Below are 23,832 nucleotides of genomic sequence, written 5' to 3'. Positions count from 1 at the left end.
GTTTTAACTGGCTGTGTCCTGCTTCCCACAAGAAGCAGTTTCCAGATTGCACTGCTTGTCTTATCTTTCAATAATGCGTTGGAAATACGTTATTCTTTCATGCCTCTGCTGTTGCTTGCCTAAGGTAGATTCACATGAGAAGATGAAAAGTTGACTCCTTGTGGGACTGATGGCAGAAAACATTCATATGTTTTTAAATTACAGAATAATGAGAGAAGAAGCACTATGAGATGCATGCTTGTTATGCTAGTACAGTCTTAGCTTTTGGCAATGTGTAGACAAATTCCTTTCTAACCACTCTTGTGTCTACTAAGTTAAATGCCTAAAAAATCTGAAATTATTAACTACCTGAAGATCCACTCTTAACTGTAAATATGAGGAACTTACCTCAAAGTCAGTTGTCTAAGAATATAGTCTGTTAATCTAAACAAATCATATCCTGAGTCTGGTGTTGTGAAATTGGATTTTAACCAGAAAAATTGCCAATATTCATTTCTGTTAGAATCTAATTTTCAGTATGGTGTTTTTGTATAATGGGTGGGAAGAGTTCCAATAAAGCTATTGAAAAGTACTGTGCTTTTCGATGCTAATTTTTTGTTATGGCATATGAAAATGTTGGAATTAAAAGAGTAGGTTTTTGTATGTTTCTTTGTGACAGAATATTATTAATGTATTTGAATTATTTGTCTTTGTTTCTACCTCTAGCTTGAACACTCCACCTGGAACAAAAATTAAGCTTTCAGGAATTGTTGAAGTGAGAAATGGATTCTTGTTGTTGGATGACAGTAACACAGCAGTTCTTGGAGGTGAAGTGGAGCATCTTATAGAAAAGTGGGAATTACAAAGGGTGAGGTAACACCATTAGAAATGCTTGTCTTACAAATTGTATATTACATTTAAAGACATCAAGCTTAATGTGATGACTGTGAACTTTTAGAACTGTGCTGTCCCAATGGTTTCAGGACTGCAGCCAAAAATATGCAAGTGGGTATTAGGTATAATGTTGCAAGTTAAGAAATTACAAGTGATCTTTGCATAGGAACTGATTCCTTTTTRTATTCTGCGGGAATTGAAAACATTGATTGAACATATTAAATGGTGKTTTTTTCCCTAAATAGTGTGTTTGGTACCAAAATACTGTGGAGTTCTGCCTTTTACAGTTGCTGTCTGCAGACTGTGTCTTTCTGAGGCAAAAAGAATAAATGTACAGAAAGCATTGAAGTTGGTAACCTCTGATAGGAGCCCTGTGTTGTAGATTTCATCAGTACTTTAGATAAGCTGTGGTTTTAAAGTCAAATTAGAGGTTTAAAATTCTTACAACAAGGCATAAATATCTGTAAGCMCCTTTGCTCTGCTTTCTGTCCCAGTAGAACAAAAGTGGTTGCAGGAATATTTTTTCATACAATTTCTCAAAAATAGGTGGAAGTTCCTAGAGCAGGAAGTTGTGACCCTACTACCATTGCCAGATCAGCTATAGCTACTACAACCATGAAAATCTCTGTAGTTTTGCATCCRCATCTCTGAAACAGAGTAGATGCTTATGAATATCTGTCTGAAGTACTTTTATTGTCGCTTCTGCTAAGTTGGGCTCAGTCATTTTTGTTAGAACTAGCCTTCTTCGGTGTTTGGTTGCACTTTATAAATTTCAGCAAATTGGTCCAAAATTTATTTGAATGTTAGAGTTACACATTCACGTAGATTCTGTTTGGCATCCTTTTGGTGCTTTTATAGCTGAAAACAAGGGTTTTTTAAAACACAAAAGCATTCCTGGTTTTAAATGAAGCTTTCAGAATAAAAAAGGTTCTSAGGCCAACAGCAGAAACATGCCATTTTATGATTTTTATTCTTACTTAGTATTAAGTCTTGTGAGTTCTCTCTTCATTTAAAAAAACACAGAGTTCCAAGATAGATGTGGCAGAAGAGAGAACATAGAGCTGAGACATTCTTAAGAATGCTGTGTAATTCATCAGACAAGAATAGAATTGGTTCACTTTCTTGGTGATATTTTGGGCAGTCTGTTTTTGTATTTCTTCTACCTGTAACAAGCAAGTTTTGCTTTATAATTATTAATTTGTTTTTGAAATCAATATCAAGAGATAACTTGGAACAGACTCTATGTAAATAAAGAAAACAAAGCATTTAATAACCAGAACTGTGCTGTTGACTAGAATTTTTGGCATTTGTTGGGGAGTTCTACTGGCTGCATGTGGTATATTTAACAGAGTGGTAGCTGTCACTGCTAAGATATAGAAAGTTAACTATTGCCTAAGGCTATCCCCWCTGCCCTCTGGTTCTCAAACTTTTGGAGTTTGCCAGAGGATTGTTTTCTTTTTCTTGTTGACCACCTCACAGCGCATGAATGTGGCCGTGTCAGAAAAGCTGCAGGTGACAAGAAATCAGTTTGGACAGGTGAACCATGACCACTGGAAATTGTGGTTGCAGTTCTGTATCCAGACTGACAGCTAGACAGATAGGACTCAAACACGTCTGTAGAAGCCAGGTGCTACATGATAGCASTTTCCCCATGAACCTGGGGCTTCTGTCCTGTTCAGAAAGGTTTGCAGAAGAGAACAGTTGACAAGTAAGCATGATTACTAAAATATCTGAGAGGTGATAAGGATATTGCCACTGCTTGTCTAGTCTTGCAACAGAAGCTTAAATGAAAGGCTGAGCTGTGTTTGCATAAAAAGACATAAAACTTTTATTTGTGTGGCTGTTTCAAATTACTTGGAGCTAGTTTTTTTTTTATTTTTGAAGGCAGTTTTTTATTTTCTCTCCCCTAGAAAGTCTGAGATGTGTTAGTTTGGCTTTTTGTGTAGATTATGAAATAAGGAGGTTCCATAATTAAAGTTGATATTACTAAGCCAAATAACATTATGAAACTTCAGAATAAAAGTTGTTTATCCAGTCTTAAGTTATTGCCCTTGCACATACTTGTCAGCTTCTGGTTTTTCAGTTTTATTCCATTCAGAGCAGTGTTTGAAATTGCTTTCAGGAGGAATCAAATTTTACTAATGAAAGACTCACAGTACAATGTAGCATATGTGGAATGAATGCAGTATTATCACACTGCATGAGGAATAAATGTGCTCTTCCTTGTAGCATTCAATTTTATTATAAGGTAAATTCTTGCCTGGAAATTTCAGATATTTTCAAGTGTCCCTCTTTAWGCAACAGTAAATAAATAAGGAAGGAGCAAGTGAGACTGTTACTGTTAGAGTTTTTTCTAGACTGTTTGGAAATACAAGGTAAAGCGTCATGGACATCTTTAGGAAAAAATACACTTCCAAATAATTATTGCTTCATGGTTTTCCTCATGGYTCTGATGGTGACTGGTGTTCCAAAGATAAAAGGTCTGTATCTGCGAGATATTGCTCATACCCTTCTTATGAAGGAAGAGTATTTTGTATTGCTATTAAAAAAACCACCAGACAATACGTAAGTGAAATGTGAAGCAAATCTGCTCACATGAAYGGTGCGACTGTTTGGTAGACTCTTACATTTTTAAAACTTAGAATTACAGATTGTSTAAAAGAGCTCTCTTGTATACTTAATCATCTTTCTCTTTTGGTGAAGGTAAGGCTAAATACTGAGTTTCCCTCATGGRAAAAGGGAGTAGTTTTGTATACATGGAAATACATGTAGAAAGAAGACTGAGGGTACAATAGTCCATAATATCTTTTAGTATCATATTGTAAACCTTAGTTTCTTAAAGAGATTATCTAGGAAATACTTTTTTAGTGTCACGATGCAAATAGAGCAAAACGGGTAAAAGAAGCATCCTAAATGTATTTATAACAAAGTTTATTGTAAATGATTGTTACTGCTGGGCTATGAGGAAAATTAATTTTAAGTTAAAAAAGATGTTTGTGTTGCCAGTTTGCTTTTTATTTGGTGCAATGTGAAACTTGGTTTCTAAAGCAACTGCTCTCACTTCTTAGTAGAGAGTGCTCATTGGGAAGAAGGTGTCAGGGCTCCTATTTTCCATTATATAATTAGAATTCTTTCATTATGGATAACAGTTTTATGCAATAAATTGCTATGATTCAAAATTAGTGTAGCTAAATGTTAGTAAATAGGCAGTCAGTTTTTAAGGGCTTTTTTCCATTTGCCCAATTGCACTTTGAGCGGTAGATTAGAACAATCTTTTTCTTCTATGTGTTTTCTTGATTGTAATTTGGGAAAGAAAGGAAAAAAGTACAAATTTWAAATTCAGCATGTATTTCCTGAGGAATTAATCCTGTGCTTTAAATCTCGGCTAGAGTATAATTTTTTTTATTATAATTTGACTTAGTGTGGGAGTTCATTGCAGAATTGCCTGCATTTCTCTGGGTATAAACAAACAAGCAAGCAAACAGAAGCCTCAGAATATGTAGGGGTTTTATTGGATCTGAGTGCCTGCTCTGGTTGAAGGGGCTTTGCTGTGAAGTCACTKTTGTACTGTGCTACTTCAGATAATGGGTACACTGAATGTGAGCATGCTGCAGTGATCAGCCCTTGGTTAGCTCATAATTCTAAGGCAGCACTAAGTGAACTGATTGAAACTAAARCAGAAAAATTTTATGATTACTGCACTTCTAAGTGCTTTTTTTTAATAATTAATCAAATACTTTGTCAGTGTTTTTTGCTCCAAGGCATGAGGAAAAGGATTTTTTTTTTCAACCTTGAAAGGAATTAATAACCATAAATGATGTAGAAAACAGTCGTTGGCTTCTGAGTAAAACTAGTTAGCTTAAAAGGAGYGGACCAAAAGTTTTAATTTGGGTATGTATTAGCTAAATTATTCTATTACTTAGTTTAAAAAATTSTCAGATAATATGGTGGCTTAAGGCTTATGCATGCTTATACTCCATTTTTCACCTGATGGATTTAAATCAGTTTTACATCAGGATAATAAATATATAGGTAAATGTCATATATAGTCCTCAGTYATTAAGGCTGTCTCTGACAACAGAAGTAGTAAATGATGTATGTAGTCATGCATGACTGTCCATTGGGGGGAAAGGACAGTAAGAAATAAAGATGATAAAAGAGATACATTATAGGAAATGCAATTTTGGTGCATTTTGTCCCTTTTTTCCCTAGTAGCAGAGCATTTTGTTTCCAGCAGTGGCAAAAAGGGGATTGTTTTTTAGGGAGATGTCCCAGTCTGAGGACTTACACAACCTTGAATTATATATATCCAGAATCCTATCCTATACATCCAGAATTGCTGTATTATATCAGGGGATACAATTCTGACTAAGCCTTTCTGTGTTTGCTTATGCATGGGATCATTAATTTCWTAGAATGCTTGAGGATGGAGGTCATCTGGCTAAATTAAGGCCAGCTCGAGCCAATTGTCCAGGGCAGCATCCTACCAGCTTTGGAGTATCTCCCAGAATGTGGAGAGTCCCAGGGACTCCACAACCTCCCTGTCTCGGTCACCCTCACAAAAAAGTGTTTGGTAATGGAGGGAATCTCTTATGTTTCTCTATGTATTGTCTTTGTCATCTTGCTGAGCGCCACTGGGAAGAACCTGTCTCGGTTGTGTAGATTGCTACAATTGCCCTGAATCTTCACTTCTCTGGGCTGGATTGGTCCATTCCCTTTTAAAATGTGCTGTGTGCCTTTACAGTCTCTACTAGCATCATTGTACACTGCTTCAAGAAACATCTGCTGCCTATTTGTGTGCTGCTTTGTTCTATTAGTGTAGATTTTTGTATATTAACTGATCCATGTGTACTGCCTTAGTGATTATGGAAAATTTCATAATTTTCTTCCTTTCTCTGCTTCTCCTCCRACCTTCTTCTTCAGTGACCCAAGATTTATTTATTTAAAAATAGAAATCTTTTTTTCTGCTTAAAATGTCCATCTGGCCAGTTTCATATACTTTCTGAAATAGAGACATTTATCATGTAATCTAGTTTCTGTTTGCAATTTATTAATTATCAATTTTCTTTTGCAGAGTTTGGCAAAACACAATAGGAGTAACATTGGAACAGAAGGTGGTCCTCCTCCTTTTGTACCTTTTGGGCAGGTATAGTGTGCTTCTCTTTGTCACTTCATAAAAGTAGTATWATGATATCTAGGTACCTTGTTCCAGTTAGCTAAAGGCTATCAAAACACCTAACATCTTGATAACTTGGCTATAAAAAATGTGCCTGTTTAAAAAAAAAAAAARTGTTAATCCTGTATTTTTGTTGTGACAGTTTCCAGTAGCGTTTTTCCTCTCAATTTCAAACTTAACTTTGTTTTGTCTGTGGAGCCTTTGGTTCTGCTGGTCAGATTGTGTAGGAACTAATGCGGTCGCATTTTAAATGTGKAAGAATTTGGCAAGGATCATAAAATTTCCAAGAATCATTGTAATTACAACACARTGTCTTAGCTATATTGTGAACTAAGCTTAAAATGTAAATAGTTTGGTTTTTATTTTTTGGCCTTTCTAGTGGAYCAGAGTCTTATGCTTTCAGTGAAGGCAGATCTAGATGTCCTAGGCATACGTTTTTGTGATCATATTCTTTATCTGAGCATCTGCTACTCTAATGGAATAATAATTCATTCTTTTACAAATGAAAGTAGGCAGAAGGATTAATTAAATTTTTTTTTTTGCAAATTTTCAGAAATGTGCATCTCAYGTGCAAGTGGATAGCAGAGACCTTGATCGCAGAAAGACTCTGCAAATGACAAATACTGTAAAAACTGTTGCGGACAATGATGAATTTGAAAAGCAGAGAACAGCTGCTATTGCAGAAGTAGCAAAGAGCAAAGAGGTTAGAATTCACCTGTTGCAGCATTTAMCTTACTGTGATTGATCTTTTCTTGTTATTTTAAGTATTTCTCTCTTAAATGACAAATGCTTTCTGATATTTGCCTGCTTATAGTTCTGCTCCTGTATCTTTAAAATGATGAATCAGAATTGAGAGTCCTTTTGGATTCATGGCTATGTTCTTATTTTAATAAAACTAATAAAAGTATCATAATGTTTTATGGTAGAAAAGATTTTGATACCACTACTAAAAAATGAGAGGTTTACAATTTAGCTAGTAAGATTAAAGTAATAAATATGGGTATCAATTTTCCTGTGCTTTTTTTTTAATTCTCAAAACCTCCATGATTCCCTGAACTCAGTCTGAAAGAATACCGAAATTTAGTTATAATGTGTCAGGCTTTTATGTTCTCCTTTGGTCTTCCTTTTAGTTTATTTCTTAAATTTGCTTAGTAAGTCATAAAAGCTAGAATTATATATCCTTTTTACAGCCTCATTTTGGCACAGGAGGAAAAAAATTCTAACTAATAAATTTAYCTCTTTCTATGTGTGTGAATTAGTGCTTTATTTATTGACCCAGAGCATAATCAAGCAAAAATAACACTGCAACAAAAGTTCTGCACTTTTTCTACTAGCTAAATATTGAGGCTTATTTTCATAAGTTCTGTTTGCTGAAATGTTATTTTTGTGCTTATCTAAAGACCAAGACATTTGGAGGAGGTGGTGGTAGTAGCAGAAGCAATCTCAGTGTGAGTGCTGGAGGGAATCGAAACAGGGAACTGTTCCAGAAAGAGAAGATAGCAAAACCTGAGGGGAAGAATGAAGGTGTCTACCGAGAGCTGGTAAGGTGGAAGACTTAAATGGAATCTTGAATGTGTAGTATTAAAAAACRAAAACCCAAACGTAATGAGAATAAAATTAAAATATCTCAAGGAATAATGACTTTCGAGTAACTTTGAGGTCTGTTTAGAATACTTATGTGTTAGAGTACTTCTGTACATTACTAAGATAGTTAAGAGTTTCACTGTGGTTCTTGGGTAAAACAGTTAATTGAGTAAAATTTACATATGTGTCTTAGAGGTTAGATTCCATTAGGCTTGGGCTTTTGTGATTTTTTTTCGAGGGTCTTGATAGGGCTGTTTTTGAATCTGTAAACACACTATTATATTCATGGGATTCCAGTTAAGGATGCAGCTGTTGCACTAGAAGGGTCAATGGTATAATTTTGGTGCAAGTGCAGGTTATTTTCTGTACTTAATGCTTGGTGATTCCTGCTTTGTCTTTTTGTCATCATGCTCTATACATTTTGGAGTAATGGAGCCTGCATTTCTGCAGAAGTAAATAGTTTGCATTTCTTAGTTTTCTTTGACAAAATTGCTAGCCAATTATATTTGTTCCATGTTTTAAGAAGTAACTGTGTTTTGTTACATTGTAACATTTGYAAAAGTTGTGTAAGACTTCAACCAGGAACAGATGGTTAGTTTTGATACCGGTATTATTTTGAGGTATTTCTTCAGTTTTTGTACAGACTAGGAAAATCTGTGCTTGAAAGCATGTAATAGTAGAACTGAAAAGTAATGAATTAAAAACCACACTACTAATAAACCCTCCCTTTATTTGCTGGTTATTTTGAAATTGTATGTAAAGATTTTATATAAAACTGAAATGTTTATAATCAAYTAAACAAGAAATATTGTTTCAATTAGAAATTAAAGGAAAATTCATTTAAACTCTGATGGTTTTATAGAGTCTTGTATTTATTAGTTCTGTGTGTACCCTTTATTTCAGGTTGATGAAAAAGCTCTGAAACACATAACAGAGATGGGTTTTAGCAAAGAAGCTGCAAGACAGGCACTTATGGATAACAGCAACAGCCTAGAGGCAGCATTAAATTTTCTTCTGAACAACAGTAAACAGAAACCCATTCAGGGACCACCACCTCGAGGTAAAACTTCAAAAGAGRTGCTTTAAAACAGTGTTTACAAACCAAGGTATTTTGCTAATGTAGTTATAGAAGGGCATATCTGCATATTTTTTTCCTGCAAGTTAGAATGCATTGCAAACCTGAAAACAGATCCCTAAGAAAAGCCTCTCTTTGTTAAATTACTGTCAAAACTTTTGAATTGGAAGTCAGATATTTAATTATCCTTAAATGRGAAACATGTATCCTAGAATCACAGAAGGTCATGGGTTGGAATGGACCTTACAGATCATCTTGATCCACCATTCCTACCCCCCAGACGAGAGGCCACCCACTAGATCAGTTGCTCAGGGCCCCATCCAACCTGGCTTTGAACTCTTCGTGGGATGGAACATTCTGAGTTTCTTTGGCCAGCCTGTTCCAGTGCCTCACCACCCTCACAGTAAAGAATTTCCTCCTCACATCTAATCTAAATTTCTCCAGTTTTTAGTTTAAAATTTTTCTCCTTTGTCCTATCACTGCCTTTCTGAGACAGAATTTTTTAGAGACAGAAAATGCGAAAGTTTTGTAAATCAAATGAAAGAGTATATATGCTTTTTTTTTTTAATTCCCCATTCACAAAAAACCTTTAATGCTTTTAGGTAAGGGGAAGGGCCGAGGCCGAATAAGGCCTGAAGATGAAGAAGAGCTGGGAAATGCCAGACCATCTGCACCAAGCACACTGTTTGATTTTCTGGAATCCAAAATGGGTACTCTAACAGTAGAGGGTGAGTTACTGAAATTAACAAATGTTGGACAGTGTTGATAGAATTCTTTTCCTGACTCTGTCATCTAAAAGTTGATTCCTAGAACTTCCTCCACAGTCAGTCATTAAAAAAAAATGAGTGCTTGGAGAACTGTTCCTCTTCTTTGAAGAACGGTCAAATAAATTGCTATGTGGTGGTTAGATGTCTAAAAGTCAGTAATTTGAAATAAGATTACATAAATTGCAGTTTTTTATTCTGATTGGATTCTTCCTGAGTGAGTCTTCACTCATCGGAAGTCTTCACAGTATTTATCGGAAATCTAAAATGTTCAAAGAAAATAYGTTACAAATATACCAGCATTCTGCATTAGCTGATAAAATTTTATAAAGTGTTGAGGTAATGAATATAATTATCTTTTCAGAAAGCAGTTATAGGGAATAAGGTTTGAAGTATTTCTTGGTCACTCATTTTACTTACCAAAGATACATTAGATTTTTTTACAGTGAACAGAAATGAAAACAGTGGTAGTGTTATCCACTTAAATTGCAAACATTGATTTTTCTTATTCAAACATTTTGTGCTTATATTGAGATGATASAGAAAACTTCTATGTTTGACTGAAAGACATTTAAAGGAAAATAAAAGAAATAATCCCTGTGGGTTATATATATTTTTGATTGTCAGTGATTTTTGTAAAAGTAGTAATAGTTTATCAAGACTTGTGAAATGAGTGAATTGCTTCTTTTAAAATTATATTAGTGATTGCTTAGAGGGACTTATATGGTCCTTTGGATTTAGCACATGTATRTAGACAATAAAGTATAGTGTTATATGTGTAAAAGAATAGATATGTTTGTTACATTTACTTCAGTTTATTACCTTCAAAGGTTCTGGCATATTTCCTAGCCTGACACACGGGGTTTTTGGTTTTATATTTTTTATCACTATGTATGTTTTTCTCGCTTTATCTGAATGATCAATAAGTAATCCAGTGTACTATTTCTGAATCATGCTTACCTGGAAAAACCCCAAAACCAACTTCCTAACATTTTTGAAAGAGTTCTGATTATTCTGTGAAGTCCTTTTCAATCTTTCTGCCCTTTTTTCTTCTAAAAAAAAAGTAGACTTACTTTTTAAGACTTTGAAGTGGTTGCTTGGTTTCATGTTCTTAGCTTTTATTTTCCTTATTGAGTGTTTGTAGCCCATAGGATTGCATGTCTGTTTCTATGCCAGGTTTTACTTTTGCTTACAGGGTCTTTTAAATGGATTTTTTCAAGAGGTACATAGGCATATGCATTTTTTACTTTTAAAAGTGCTTTTCTCCTTGCCAAATTTGAAAAAAACTCTGCAGTTTGGTGAATTCAAACATATCCTTTAAATCATGTATTAAAAGTTAATTTTCTGCCATTTTACTGCCTCTGCAGTTGAAAATAATTTCAGTTAAATTCTTAATTAATACTTGTCTGAAGTTCCATTCAAACTGAGATGGCTGGAGTTTTAAAAGTATTTGAAGAGTGATCTATCTGCAGTGACCATACTTGGCACTGTGAACTCTTCAGTCATGAGGTCTGCATCCAAATGTCTGCAGAAAACAGAACATATATATTACTAGTATGTCTTAAATGTAATTTGATCCYCTCAGTTGTGAGCAGTAGAGACATACAGTTTCACTTAGAATTAGGAAAGTATTGGTCAGAAATGAAAGACATGTTGGAGAAACTGATTGAAACAATTCAAATATGTAGTGTTACATAGCCAAGGATGTCTGTTCATTGATTTTCCTGCACAGTAGTACAAAAAGGAGCACCCAGGCTGGCAGGCTTTTCTCCATTTGTATTCACCAGACACTGTGCTATATTACATATAAAAGAAGATAGATTTCTCTGCAGTGTCCTGTATGGTCTCTGAAATCTTATACTGTTTTTAGGTATTCAGAAAGAAAGGGGCTTGTATAGGGACAGTGGTTTTGAGTAAATGAGCATGCTGATACTATTACATGATTGCATATGACCCAGAGCAGATGATTACCTGGAATGGCTGTATTTCTCATTATTGCCAACACTGAAGTCCTATACACTTCAGATAGATTGTAATTCTTTCTAAATGACTAAGAATTGATGTAAAATCCAAGAAACAAAAGTTTTGCTGAATTGAGCTAATTTTTTTTTTTTTTAATTCTGTGCTGCATCACATTTTCTACAAAATCTTACGTGGTTTAGGGAGCAAAAGGGTCTGAAAAGAAGAATTGTTTCTCTTTTAAAGGATGTGGAGGATTGATTTGCTTGGTGCATCCCTCCTTGTTTTTCTTATCCTCTGTTTCTAATTGTACCTGAAAACCKCAGCACTGTGGAGAATGTCTAAATTCACTTCTGGCTATGTGGTTCTGTTCCTGAACAGGAACTGCAGAACTGTTGTTGAATTTTTTTCTTTGATTTGGTACCTTTTCATACTTGCATTTAGACCAAGTAGAAAAACATATATGAATTGAAATACCTTAATATTTTTTTATGACGTACTTATATTAATTTTAAAAGATAAGGTATTAAGTTTCTTGTTGTTTGGTGTTCTTTGTTTTTAAAGAATTACATATTAGTTATGAGAAAGCATGTTTGTCTTTTGCCCCATAAGTGGTGTCTAGTGATGTTTTTTTTATGTTTTATCTCCTCTTTTGAGTTAATGAAAGACTGTTTTAAGTAATCACAGCTATCAAAATATTAAATACCTGACTTCATGATCTGCTAGTTCTTTAATTGTAAAACATTGTGTACTGTGAACAGTTTATTTAAATGAAATGCAGACATAAMAGAAACATATCCATAGCTTTAAGCTGCGTATTTATTTATTTATTTTTAACTGTGAATGGTTGGTGGTGTCTACAAAAATATTTCTGTATTGAAATTAAGTAGTTTGAATTTTGGCAAGTGAAACCTTCTGACTGCAAGAGATAACAAAAATAGTAGGCAAAATTGCTTTCAATTAGCTGCCTATGTTTGCACTTGGGTAATTTCTGCTACTGAGCACAAAAGATTTTTTYCATTAATCTCCTTATTGTTTTCTTTTGTTATGAGGAGCAACTCATCTATCTTTGCCARCTTAAATAAGTAAACACAAGGATTATGAGAGAGAATAAGACAGTGCCAAGAGCTCTGGCTGTAGTGTTAAGGAATAATGAACATTATATAGTCCCAAATAAATTAAAAGTTTGACATAAATTGGTAATGCAATACAATATAATTAAAAATACTTGTTTCATTTTGGGGTCACACAATTTATTTGGATATCTGGGAGTGAGGGTATTTGGGGGGGGGGAAGAAAAGTCTGACTTTTTGGAGTTAAATATATAACATTGAAATCTACCATGCAGTAGCCATGTTTTCAGCAAATACACTATTGACAAGTGATGCAAACTGAGTAATAGTCATGTTTCTTATTCAGCTTTACTTCTAAAAATTGAACTCCAGTTAGGGCTAATTGTGACTATCAAGAAAATCACATATATTTATTGTAGTAGTATGTTAGCATTGATGATATATGTTGCAAGGCTTGTGTTTTTATTTTGAGAAAAAGATAGTACATGTCATACATTTCAAAGAATATTAAAAAAATCATCAGTTTTTGTTCCAGCCCTTTAATCCTGTTAGTTAAAGTTTGTAGTGAGTGCAGCAGGAGAATATTTTGGATTTTTTTGTCCACCTCTTTATTATCACTCTCCCCTTCAGCTTGCATTTGTTTTGTTCCAACAKAAACTTGCACTCAGGTCCCCATTCCTCAGTGTTGCTACATTTTGGAAAGAATTATACTGATATTTATTTAACTTGACAAAGCTGTTGAGTAATGGGAATTTTATTTCATGACATGAAGTGTGTGCAAATAAATCACTAATTTTCATATACTTTTTAAAATCTTTTGGCCACTACAAGATAGAACATGCCCCAGATGTAGCTGTCTCAAAGATACACTTCCATATAGTTAGATGTACTTCCATACAGTTAAATAAAAATATTATTCTGTTCCAGAGGAGAAACCCAAAACATTGCTGCCCGTGTGGGAAGGGCCATGGTCTTTGAATTTAACCACATTATTAAACACGATAAAATCCACAGGAGAGGACCACAGGAAACCGTATGCTTTAAATTCCATTGTGCCTTGAGCAGTGCTTTATAAATTGTATTGATTTCCAAGTGCAGCAGGTCCTGCTGGTTTTTTGTAATCGGGGGAATGTGATTGGTTCTGTATGGTCTTTTTGCGTCATCRCATACGAAAGCCAGAATGAGTAATGTAAGTGAGTGAGGGGTTCCAAACTCACAAATGCTACTTGTCATCTCAAAACTTCCCACTAGATGACAAGAGCCTTATCATTAATTTTGAATTGTATTTTTTCTGGACCATGTTCCCAAACCTCTGGTTACCATGATGATGACTGAGTTGACCCATCTTGCTGTTTGAGAGTAGCTTAYTAAATCTTCTTGTTAAATACCAAATTAATAGTTATTGCCCTGTAGGAAGCATTACTTTTCTGGGAACAGTTTTTTTCTAATGGTTTGTTGGAGTTGGGACAGGAAGTAGAAGTTGTTGTGGTAGGCAATCTGTTAATGGGATCCTTTGATGCTTTTATTGATCCCTGTTTCTCATAAGGAAACTTTAGAATCTCTTCATTTTTTTGGTGACCAGGCAAGACAGCACAAATATGCAAAGAAACAGTACTGTTCTCATCTCCTGTGGTGTTTCTTGTTGACTGCTGTTGTCAAAATAGCATTTACTGTCACATGGCAGTTTCCATTTGTGAGTGATTTACGTTTAAAGGTCAAATAATCAGTTAATGTGTCCTGCTTCATCCAAGGCTGCTGTGTCTGACACAGTCTCCAGGGAAAGAGACTGTGAGAAGAACTGCACCTCTGTAGAAAACATGTTTATTGGATTTTGCATACCTTAAGGTTAGACTAGAAAAATACCAGGTGCTTTGTGTCAGCTTTTGCATATCACAGTAAAGAGACCTAGAAAAAAAAGAACCCGTATTCACGGTTTACAAATTCTCCAGTGACCTTACCTGCTATCTAACATGTAGTATTATTTTAAGTTTCCACAACTATAAAAAAAAGGATCCAACACACTTTCAAAACACCTTGTTGCTTTTATGTTATGATCACATTATGTTGGGTAGACAATAGCTGAAACTACTCATTACCTGCTATGAAACTGAATAGAAATTTCAGTAATTTTTTTTCAATTATAGAAGAATATGTCTATGTTTCAGTTTTTCCTTGAGGCTTTAACTAAAATGTAACTGCTTTGCATGCTTTTGTGTCATATAGAGTCCTTGTATGTGTTATATACTGTCTGAGGTCACTACCCATCTCAKCTTAGGAAATGTTTATTCATTTAGAAAAAGGGGCTAAGGACAGCTCTCAAGAGAAAATGCTTCGAGTCTAAGTCAAACCTAAAATCCTGCCACCTAACAAAGTATTACCATGCCCAGTCTAGTCATGAACCCATTTCTGCTTTTATTTTCAGTTGGAACAGTGACTTTTGTTTAATGAATTTAATGTTACAAAATATTAAATAAGATGATTTATAGTGAATCAGGTTAGAGTTTTATGCACCTTTTTATTTAGTGGTGTGTGTACAMGGGAGTTAACATTCAGCAGTCATCAAACTGTTCAGTTATTCCATGTGTCATTAACATTAGGAACAGACATAAGAGCTTAGGTAGGACATGGGAAGAGTGGAAGCCTGAGCATTTTACTACCAGAGGAAAAGAGGTATAMATTAAGAATGTTGTGAACAAAGACAGTTAATTAATTAGGAARTTAAATCTTTCTAGATAATAGGGAGTCTGAAGATTGGTATTATACAGAAGTGGAAAAGTGTAAAGAAGATACTTAGTGAAAAGTTACAGCTATAAAGTGAAGAAAAACAGTATTTTCATRTCCCATTTGTAAGAACAAATAAAGAGGTGTTCTTAATTTTAAAGGCTTTACACTAACAAAAAAAATAGATGATACAAGATTTAAAGTCATCTTTGCATTTTCAAAAAGAAAATGTGTATTTATGTAACTCTTGTATCTGAGTAGTATATATTTACATATTCATGCATTAAAAATTTAATGGGTTTCAAAGTAATCAATTATAGAGTAAGATGTATTTTTACCAAGATCATGTTCATGCAAAGCCTTATGTATGCTTATGTCATGTTAAAAAATGAAAACATTAGGTCATTTTAGTATGACAAATATGACTTCTAAAGGTTATGCTGTGTCAAATATATGTAAAAATAGAGCTAGATTCTTGTAAGGCAATTTAGTAAACTAAATTGATAAAAATTCTGTGAGGTACTAATAATAATGTGATGCTTGGAAGTATTTTTCTAAAAAAAAACAAAACCAGGTAAAATTTACATGTTGATTTTAACTTGCMATGTAGCATTTAATTATGAAAGTTGATCCATTTGCTGTCAGGTATCAGCATTCATTGTTTCTGGTGGTAACATTCTTTCCCATGGGAGTGTATGAGAGCYTGAGTGCACACACCAGGCTCATGGACACAGGCAAGAGAATGACAGCTTTGCAACCACCCACATGGCACAAAATTGCTTATATAAACATGAATCTCTCTAATGGGTTGATGTTTTCCTTYTCCACCTGGTTTAAAGTCTGCTAGCAGATCTCCTACCCAGCCACCAACCCGGCCYCCCCCATGTGAGTCTCTCCTGTCCAGGAGACCCCTGATCTCTGGTACCCACCTCAGACACAAGGTCCAGCCTGTGGGCTGGTGCAGCCTGGAGCTGGTAGGGGGTTACACGAGTGTATTTACATAGGTCTGGCCACTAGGAGAGCCCAGACCTGGCATCTCCTTGCTGGGCGGCCCTTGAGACCCATGGTCTGTCTCCCCCGTATTCAGCTGCCAGGTCTTCCTTGTCCCCATTATCAGATTATCCTGCCTCAAATTTGCCAGTAGTAGGTTTGAAAACATGTCCCGTCACATGTGCAGCAGAGAACTTAGAATTTAATGAGGAGATGAGACAGGTTACAGTGATCACATGCAGGAGTGTGTTGGCCAGGAACCTACTTACTTGCAGCTCTCCTGTTTCATCAAATTTCTTCTTTATTTTCCCTGGACTCATCTTCATTTCTCCCCTCCCTTTGCTCTTCACCTAAACAACCCATTAAAAATTCAGGGTTTGCCTAAAAAGCTGATAATTTCATAAAAAGCTTCACAGATGCCCACATTTCCCCTCCTCTCCAGCAGGCCATAGCTCATTTCCTCTTTCTCATGATATTCATGATAATCTTGTCTTTGTTCTCATCAGTTAAAAGTTCTGATTGAAGCTCTGAAAGGTGATGCTTGAGCAGCTTCTGTTATGGCTCACTGATCAAAGTTTCCAGACTTCTGTGCTTTGGTATTATTCCTGTTACCTACATTTTTGTCAGCTGTATTCATTTTATCACTTCTATTTCTTGCTTTTCTCTTTTATACTGAATAGCTGTTAACAAGGTATTTTTACATAAAGGTTTCAATTCAGATTAGAAGTATTCCTTTGTCCTCCTCATTTTCCTCCCTTTCTCCATCTTGGAATTCTATTTTACTGTCTTAAATGGCTCTTAGTCAAGTCAGTTGTTGATGTCCATAGAGAGGAATGAGTAATCTGGAAATTTATGCCTGGTTTTTCTCTTGCTCATAGGTGGTTTAGTTCTAAGTACAGCCCAGAGTAGTGTATATTTTCGAGTAACTAGGAATTGCAGTTGAAATGTGCCTGCTACATTTTCTGTGTATACCATTCCATTTCTGTGTCACACAGATGCATGCATTTCTAAAGAACATTCTTGCTTTATCAGAGCCTGAAACATAAYTTCTAAAATATATTTGTGTAAAATATGTTAATTGAAATAATTTTTTTCTTTGTAGAACCAAAATTGCAATTTCAGCCACCACATCAAGTACAGCACAAAGTTATGAATACGGAACAGAATGGCATCAAAGAGAATCATTCAAGACATGTTTCTCGCAATGACATGAGACAACCSAGGAATGAGAAACCCCCTCGTTTTCAAAGGGATTTTCAGAATTCAAGGCAGGCTTTGGAAAGTGGTGGGTTACCAAGAAACAGAGGTCCTGAAAGGCACAGCTCTTTAGAACACTGGACAGATGAAAAAAATAAAAGTGACAGACATTATCCTAGAAATGATAGGTCAAAGGATTTGGGTTATCCCATAACCACTCACCAGAGTGATATTACTTTCAAAAAAAGGGATAACAACCTGCAAAACAGAGTAGGAAAAGGAGTGTCTTTTACAGAATTCAAGGAAAACTCTGTTGCTCAAGATGTGACAGACAACAATAACCAGAAACGTGGGAAAAGGGAAAACCAAACACACAATTCTGAAAATTTTTGTGATAGGAAGGCACGGACAATAAGTAGTGAAGCCTTTATGGTAAAAAGCGAGCAGCATTTTGGTGTTAATAATGATTACCAAAATCCCAGTAGAACAGACAATTTTAATGTTGTACCAAATGGAGATACTGAGCATCATCAGAAAGGAAGACGAATAGGACCTATCAAATCATCAGGACCCACTACGATCCCATCTTTTGATGATAAAATGTTGTATTACAACACCGGTCCCAAAAGGAGAACTGGGCCCATCAAACCAGAGAAAATATTGGAACCATCAATTCACATGGAATATGGAAAAAGTTGGAGACCAGGGGATGAATGTTTTGCTCTTTATTGGGAAGACAACAAGGTATGCTTTTGCCAAATGAGAAGTATCTCAAATTGTACTTCTATTTTCTTGTGCATATATGGGAGATATTTAGCACAACTAATCAGACATGGCCTTTATTCATAGGTRTGTAGTGTGCTTCTTGCCTGGCTCTGCTATCTGTTTTTTATGTTTTTATGAGATGTGTCATTTRTATTCATTGCATGAAACTTTTAAATGCTTAAATCAAGTCCCTGTTTCTCTCATGTAGGTGGAGTTTAGGATGACTTAAGCTCTTCACTGAAGCATTTTAGTGCCAAAAATTTGAAGGGATGAATATGGATCTGGGTGCCCATATTCTTTGCTTAGGAGCAAAACCAGGATGCTGTGCTGTCTAGAATATCCATAATGGTAGATGTGTAATACCTTTTTCTAGACCAAGTCAGTGTGCAACCTTTAGCAGTGCAAAGGAAGACCAAAGTCTGCAGTAACGGGGCTGTAAAAAACCTGCTGCTTTATTTCAATCATTGCAGAACATAAACAACAAAAGGCTTAATTTTGATTAGCACTGGTAGCCTACTAGCTGAAGAATTTGTGGAACAAATGAATTATGCTGCATGATGGTTTTGTTTAACTGATTTTTTTCAAGTTTAGATACTTCCTTTTCAGCTCTTTCCCCCATTAATAAGATTTCTCCTGCAGCATGGCATTTTTCTTTTTTCTCTTTGCTAAGAAAGTTTTAGGCTGTTTTCTTTGATTTGTCAACATGGTTCAGGAGTTCTCTGTCGCTCTTCGTGGGTAGTTTCTTTGGGTTTTGACCCTTTCTGATAGTCTGAGAACTACCTTAAATATTGTTGTTCATTCAGTGTGTTTTATTCACACCTCTTTCTGCTTTTTAAGAATTTTTTGTTATGTCTGTTTCATGTCATTTATTATAAGCATTTTCCTTTTTTTGGGGTCTATATTAGCTCAGCAGCATAATTTTATTTTTCTCTCTTTCGTTGGTATGACTAAAACCAATGATAAAATATCATGGATTTTTGATGGTAGCAGTATATAGTGAGTTGACTCTCTTAAATAGGAACATGTAGTTTGAGTGGATGGATTAGTGTGAAGTATAATGGCATATTACTGAATTGTTTCCTATTTTGGGAAGCGTACTTGCATTACTGTGAGATGAGATTTTGAAATTTTGGAAAGTGTGAAACTTGCAAGATAAATACATATGAGATAATCTAGGGTTACCTGAAGAGTGTTCAGCAGAGTAGAAGGTGTGTTTTGGACAGTAAYCAATTTCTTGGTAGTTAAAATAAATGCTGCTACTCACTTCTAGTCCAATTTTGAAATGTGATGATAAATACAGTATTGAGCTTAACCATGTTAGGAGGCAGTGATTTCTTTGTGTTCAGTCAGATAAAAGTGATTGAATACCTTCAAGAAAGCTATATTTTCATAAATGTATAAAAATCAAGTTTTGTGTTTAGAAAAAGGACTTTTTGAAGGGGCAGTTTTATCAYATTTTTATCATATTTTTTCATGTTTAATTATGTGATTAGGAGGGTTAGATGTACAAATACGTATCGTGTATATGGCTGATAAGCACTTACTAATGTATATTTTAAGTAAACATCTTACAATAGCACTTCTGTATACAGGAGCCTTTGTGTTAGAGACAAATTTATTCTGCTTTCAGAGAGATGAAAATGGGTCTTTTTAAAGCTCAGTTTACTTTAATAAACTGCATTTTTTCTCAGTGAGTATTCTAAATACATTCTGCCATGCCCATAGAGTCTGCCMTGTGGAATTTTAAGATATCTGGTTTAATATCTGGTAAAAATTTAAAACGAAGTGTAATACTGATTAAGGTTAAATATATATATACACACAGAGAGACATATGTGAAAAGGAAATTGTTAAGTATTTGTGGTGTTTCTGGTAATATTTTATGACCTTTGAAAATTTCTCTTTTAAGTTCTACCGGGCAGAAATTGAAGCTCTCCATTCTTCTGGGACAACTGCAGTTGTTAAATTCAGTGATTATGGAAATTATGAAGAGGTCCTTCTCAGCAACATCAGGCCTGTTCATGCAGACACATGGGTATGTGATAACAAATTGTATTAAAAATATAAACTACATAGTCTGTACAAAATATGTAACTGTTAAGGAATTAATGCCTACTCATGCAAAGAATGCTACCTACATGTGTAGAAAAATAGTTGCGCAAATACATGAACAATATTTCAGGTTTTAGTTGTCTATATGAAACCTGACAGAAGTGTGTTATGATATGATATTCTTCCTGTATAATAAATTCCAATTATATTGTTTGAAAATGAATAATTGATCTGTCAGCCAAACAGTTTATGCATGTCTTCTCTCTTAAAAGTTGTTACTTACTCTATCCAACCCAGTTTTTTGTTTTACTTCATGTACATTGTATGTTGTTCTGTAAGGTTAGGAAACAGTCATTTAAAACATGTGTTCTGAAGCGTTTCACTACATGTTTATGTATGACTAAAAATAGACATCTGTATCCCTTTATTTTGTATCATGATTTTATTCTTGTTTCAATGATTTCTTCTTTGCCAAATATTGTGGTTGTCCTGTATGCTTCAAAATCTGTTTTATGAAGCTTAGAATGTATTAGCCYTATGGAAGTTGGAAATTTCAAAAGGCTTTATTAGTGAATATCATGGAAACACAGATAACATTTTGATTAAAAAATATCAGGAGTGCACAATTCTTTGCTGTTTACTCTTACTATAAAAAGCTGCACAAAAAAAATACACATCTGCATATTGATTCCTTAATGATGAGTTGATTGTGCTTATTTTGTTACTTTTGGGTCACAGAACCATGTTACTACTGGTACAGAGACTGAACAGTCAGCTCCTCTTTCTTCACAGGATTGTTGCCTGTACCTCTCAGATGCCCTAATGGATTCTGAGATGGCCTTTTTGTCCTTAAAAAGATACCTGAAGCTCTTCCCAGCTGATGCATTGCTGTTTTTATGAAAATATACCTTTCTTCCCCCTTGTTTTTGTCCTGCTAGCTGACCTGTAAGGTTCTAGTTACTTGCTGTATGGTTGTATTATTTTAACCCTTCTTCTGAGTTAAAAATCAGACTTTTCTTCATGCTTTTGATTACAGTTTTGAGGAATGGCTTTCATTTTACTTGAAACCACTGAAAATTAGCTTTCACACTCTTAAGAACTTGGCCTGGTATTRAGACTGAGTTGATCCTAGTAGTAAGGTACCATTTCCTACTTGATCCTAGCAGTGAGGTGGTCATTTTCCCTGCCTCTTCTGTGTATGTCTACCATGTGTTCTTCCTCATTGCTCTCCTCCTATGTTGGGTTGTCAGTCATGTGGCCACAGGATGAGTGGAATGAAATGGACCATGTTTTTGTTACCACAGGTTGGCTTGTTTTATTTCAGAGTTAGTTTGTTAAAGCTGACACAAGGGTGGACAATAGGGAGAGGGGATTCTGGCACTAAGTACCATAGTCCTGACATCCTGATTGAATCATTGAGGTTTCCTCTGTTGTTACTGGAGACAAATGAGGAATTTCCAAGTCCATTCAGAAGTGAGAGATATCTTTCTCAAGGTTCTTTTTTTCACTTAAGGTAGCCTAGTTGAATCGCATGAATTAAAACAACTAAATTTCAAAATCATTATAGATACACAAGATAAATGCCAATCGACATCTCCACAGTAAACAACATTTTAATGGGGTTTTTTTTCTGACAAATTACTGTTTTGTTGCTAGAAGGTCCTTGCAGCTATAGGATTTTTGCAGTGGAAAGTTGATTAGGACTTACCTCTTCATTTGTGTTTGGGTGCTAAGAATAATCCTCATTATGCGTTTGCAGTTCTTAATCGCCCATTGGAGTCATGCATTGATACTCAGGTTTTGTCTTTTAAGCTGAACACTGCTGGTCATTTTTGTCTCAGTGTTCTTACTAATATATAAATTTAGATAACGTGCATAAAGGCAAAATGAAGTTATCATGCTTGATTCTTTGATTTAAGATTCAGGTAGCTTTGTTGCATTTCYTCTTTACAAGAGAACAAGGCAAATTTTAAACTGACTTCAGTAATTACTTTTCTTTCACTGATCGATGCTATTGGCATCAAGGGGCATGTGTTACTGGAAATATTATGTCGATTTTAATTCCAGCCCTTYCAGATAATTTCTAGATAGCTAAGTAAAGTCCCTTGGGAAAATGTTTTTGCAGGTGCTTGGGTCCATCAGTGCTAGTCACTTTTTAAWCATCACTTCCTAAGGGCACAGGAACAAGCAATTCCCAAATGTTGGAAKTTAAGCAGACAAGGCAGAGGGCTGGCTTGGCTGAACAAGAATCTTCTCTTGGAAATAAGGCAAAAAGGAAGGTGTATGCCTAGTGGAAGCAGGGTTAAGTGACATAGGAAGAATACAGAGATGCTGCTTGCCACTGTAGGGAAAAAATTCGAGTAACTGAAGCCCAAAAGGAGTTGAAGCTGCTAGATGTGTGGGGGGCAATAAAAAAGAGGGGTTGTTTCAAATATATTAATTGCAATAGGCARTATAAAAATAACATCAGCCTGTTACCAGGWTGAGGATGGTCACCTCACAAACAGCAATRTGKACATGGCTCAGGGGTTGAGCACATTCTTTGCCTCCATCTTCAACATGGATGATGGATCAAGGGAGTTTCAGTGCCCTGAGCTGGAGAATGATGACTGTGAGAATGCTCAACTCCCAGTTGACTCTGGGAGTGACTCTAGTGTGGGATCTACTGGTCCAGCTGGCTTCCTRCAAATCTTTGRGGCCTGATGGGATTCATCCAAGAATCCTCAAAGAGCTTGCAGTGTTATCCCAAAACCTCTCTCAGTGATTTTTGAGTGGTCTTGGGAATCTGGAGAGGTCCCAGCTCACGGGAAGCTGGTGAATGCTGTCCCAATTTTCAGGAAGGGCAAGGAGGACCCTGGAAACTACAGACCTTTCAGTCTCACTTAAGTGCCTGGTAAAATCATGGAAAATATTATTCTGGGAGATATTGAAAAACAGCTGGAGGACAATGCACTGTTCAGTCACAGCTAGCACGACTTTGTGTGGAGAAAGTCCTGCTTGTCAAACCTGATTTCCTTTTATGACAGAATAACCCACCTAGCTGACCTAGGAAAGACAGTTGATGTAATCTTTTTGGATTTCATTAAAGCATTTGATGCAGTTTCTCACAGTATTCTTCTGGACAAAATGTCCAGCACACAGCTGGGTAAACACATCATGTGATGGGTGAGCAGCTGGCTCTCAGGTCAGGTGCAAAGGGCTGTAGTGAATGGGGTGACATCAGAGGTGTGATGACAGGTCATTAGTGGGGTTCTGCAGGCTTCATACTTAGCCCTGTGCTCTTCAATATGTTCATTAGTGGCTTGGACATAGGTCTCAAAGGAATAAGTTTGCTAATGACACCAAATTGGGAGGAGCTGTCAACTCCCTTGAGGGCAGAGGGGCTCTTCAGAGAGACCCAGACAGATTGGAGGGCTGGGCTCTCACCAAATATATGAGGTTTAACAAGGACAGGTGCTGGATTCTGTACCTGGGATGGGGCAACTCTGATTGTATGGATGCTTTAGGGAATGAGAGCAGTGCTGCAGGAGGGGACCTGGAGGTCCTGGTCAATGSCAAGTTAAGTCATCATCGTGCCCTGGCAGCCGGGGGGKGCTGCTGTGT

At 35.7% G+C, this 23,832-nt stretch overlaps 1 protein-coding gene across 1 annotated transcript in view; it reads left to right on the top strand.

The window, feature by feature from the left end:
• The window catches only part of TDRD3 (tudor domain containing 3), a 94,065-nt gene that overhangs the window by 48,327 nt on the left and 21,906 nt on the right, over positions 1-23,832 (top strand). The window contains exons 5-12 of the mRNA XM_057372833.1: positions 706-847; positions 5,948-6,019; positions 6,603-6,752; positions 7,450-7,590; positions 8,537-8,693; positions 9,311-9,436; positions 17,318-18,156; positions 20,087-20,212. Of these exons, the coding sequence (XP_057228816.1) occupies positions 706-847; positions 5,948-6,019; positions 6,603-6,752; positions 7,450-7,590; positions 8,537-8,693; positions 9,311-9,436; positions 17,318-18,156; positions 20,087-20,212 (1,753 nt within the window). The remainder of the gene's footprint in view (positions 1-705; positions 848-5,947; positions 6,020-6,602; positions 6,753-7,449; positions 7,591-8,536; positions 8,694-9,310; positions 9,437-17,317; positions 18,157-20,086; positions 20,213-23,832) is intronic.

The sequence above is a fragment of the Malurus melanocephalus genome, unplaced genomic scaffold, assembly GCF_030028575.1.
Source record: "Malurus melanocephalus ecotype Western Australia unplaced genomic scaffold, MMel_1.1 scaffold_179, whole genome shotgun sequence".
Taxonomy (NCBI): Eukaryota; Metazoa; Chordata; class Aves; order Passeriformes; family Maluridae; genus Malurus; species Malurus melanocephalus.
Note: the sequence above shows the minus strand (reverse complement) of the source record. Positions and strands in the feature narration are given on the sequence as shown.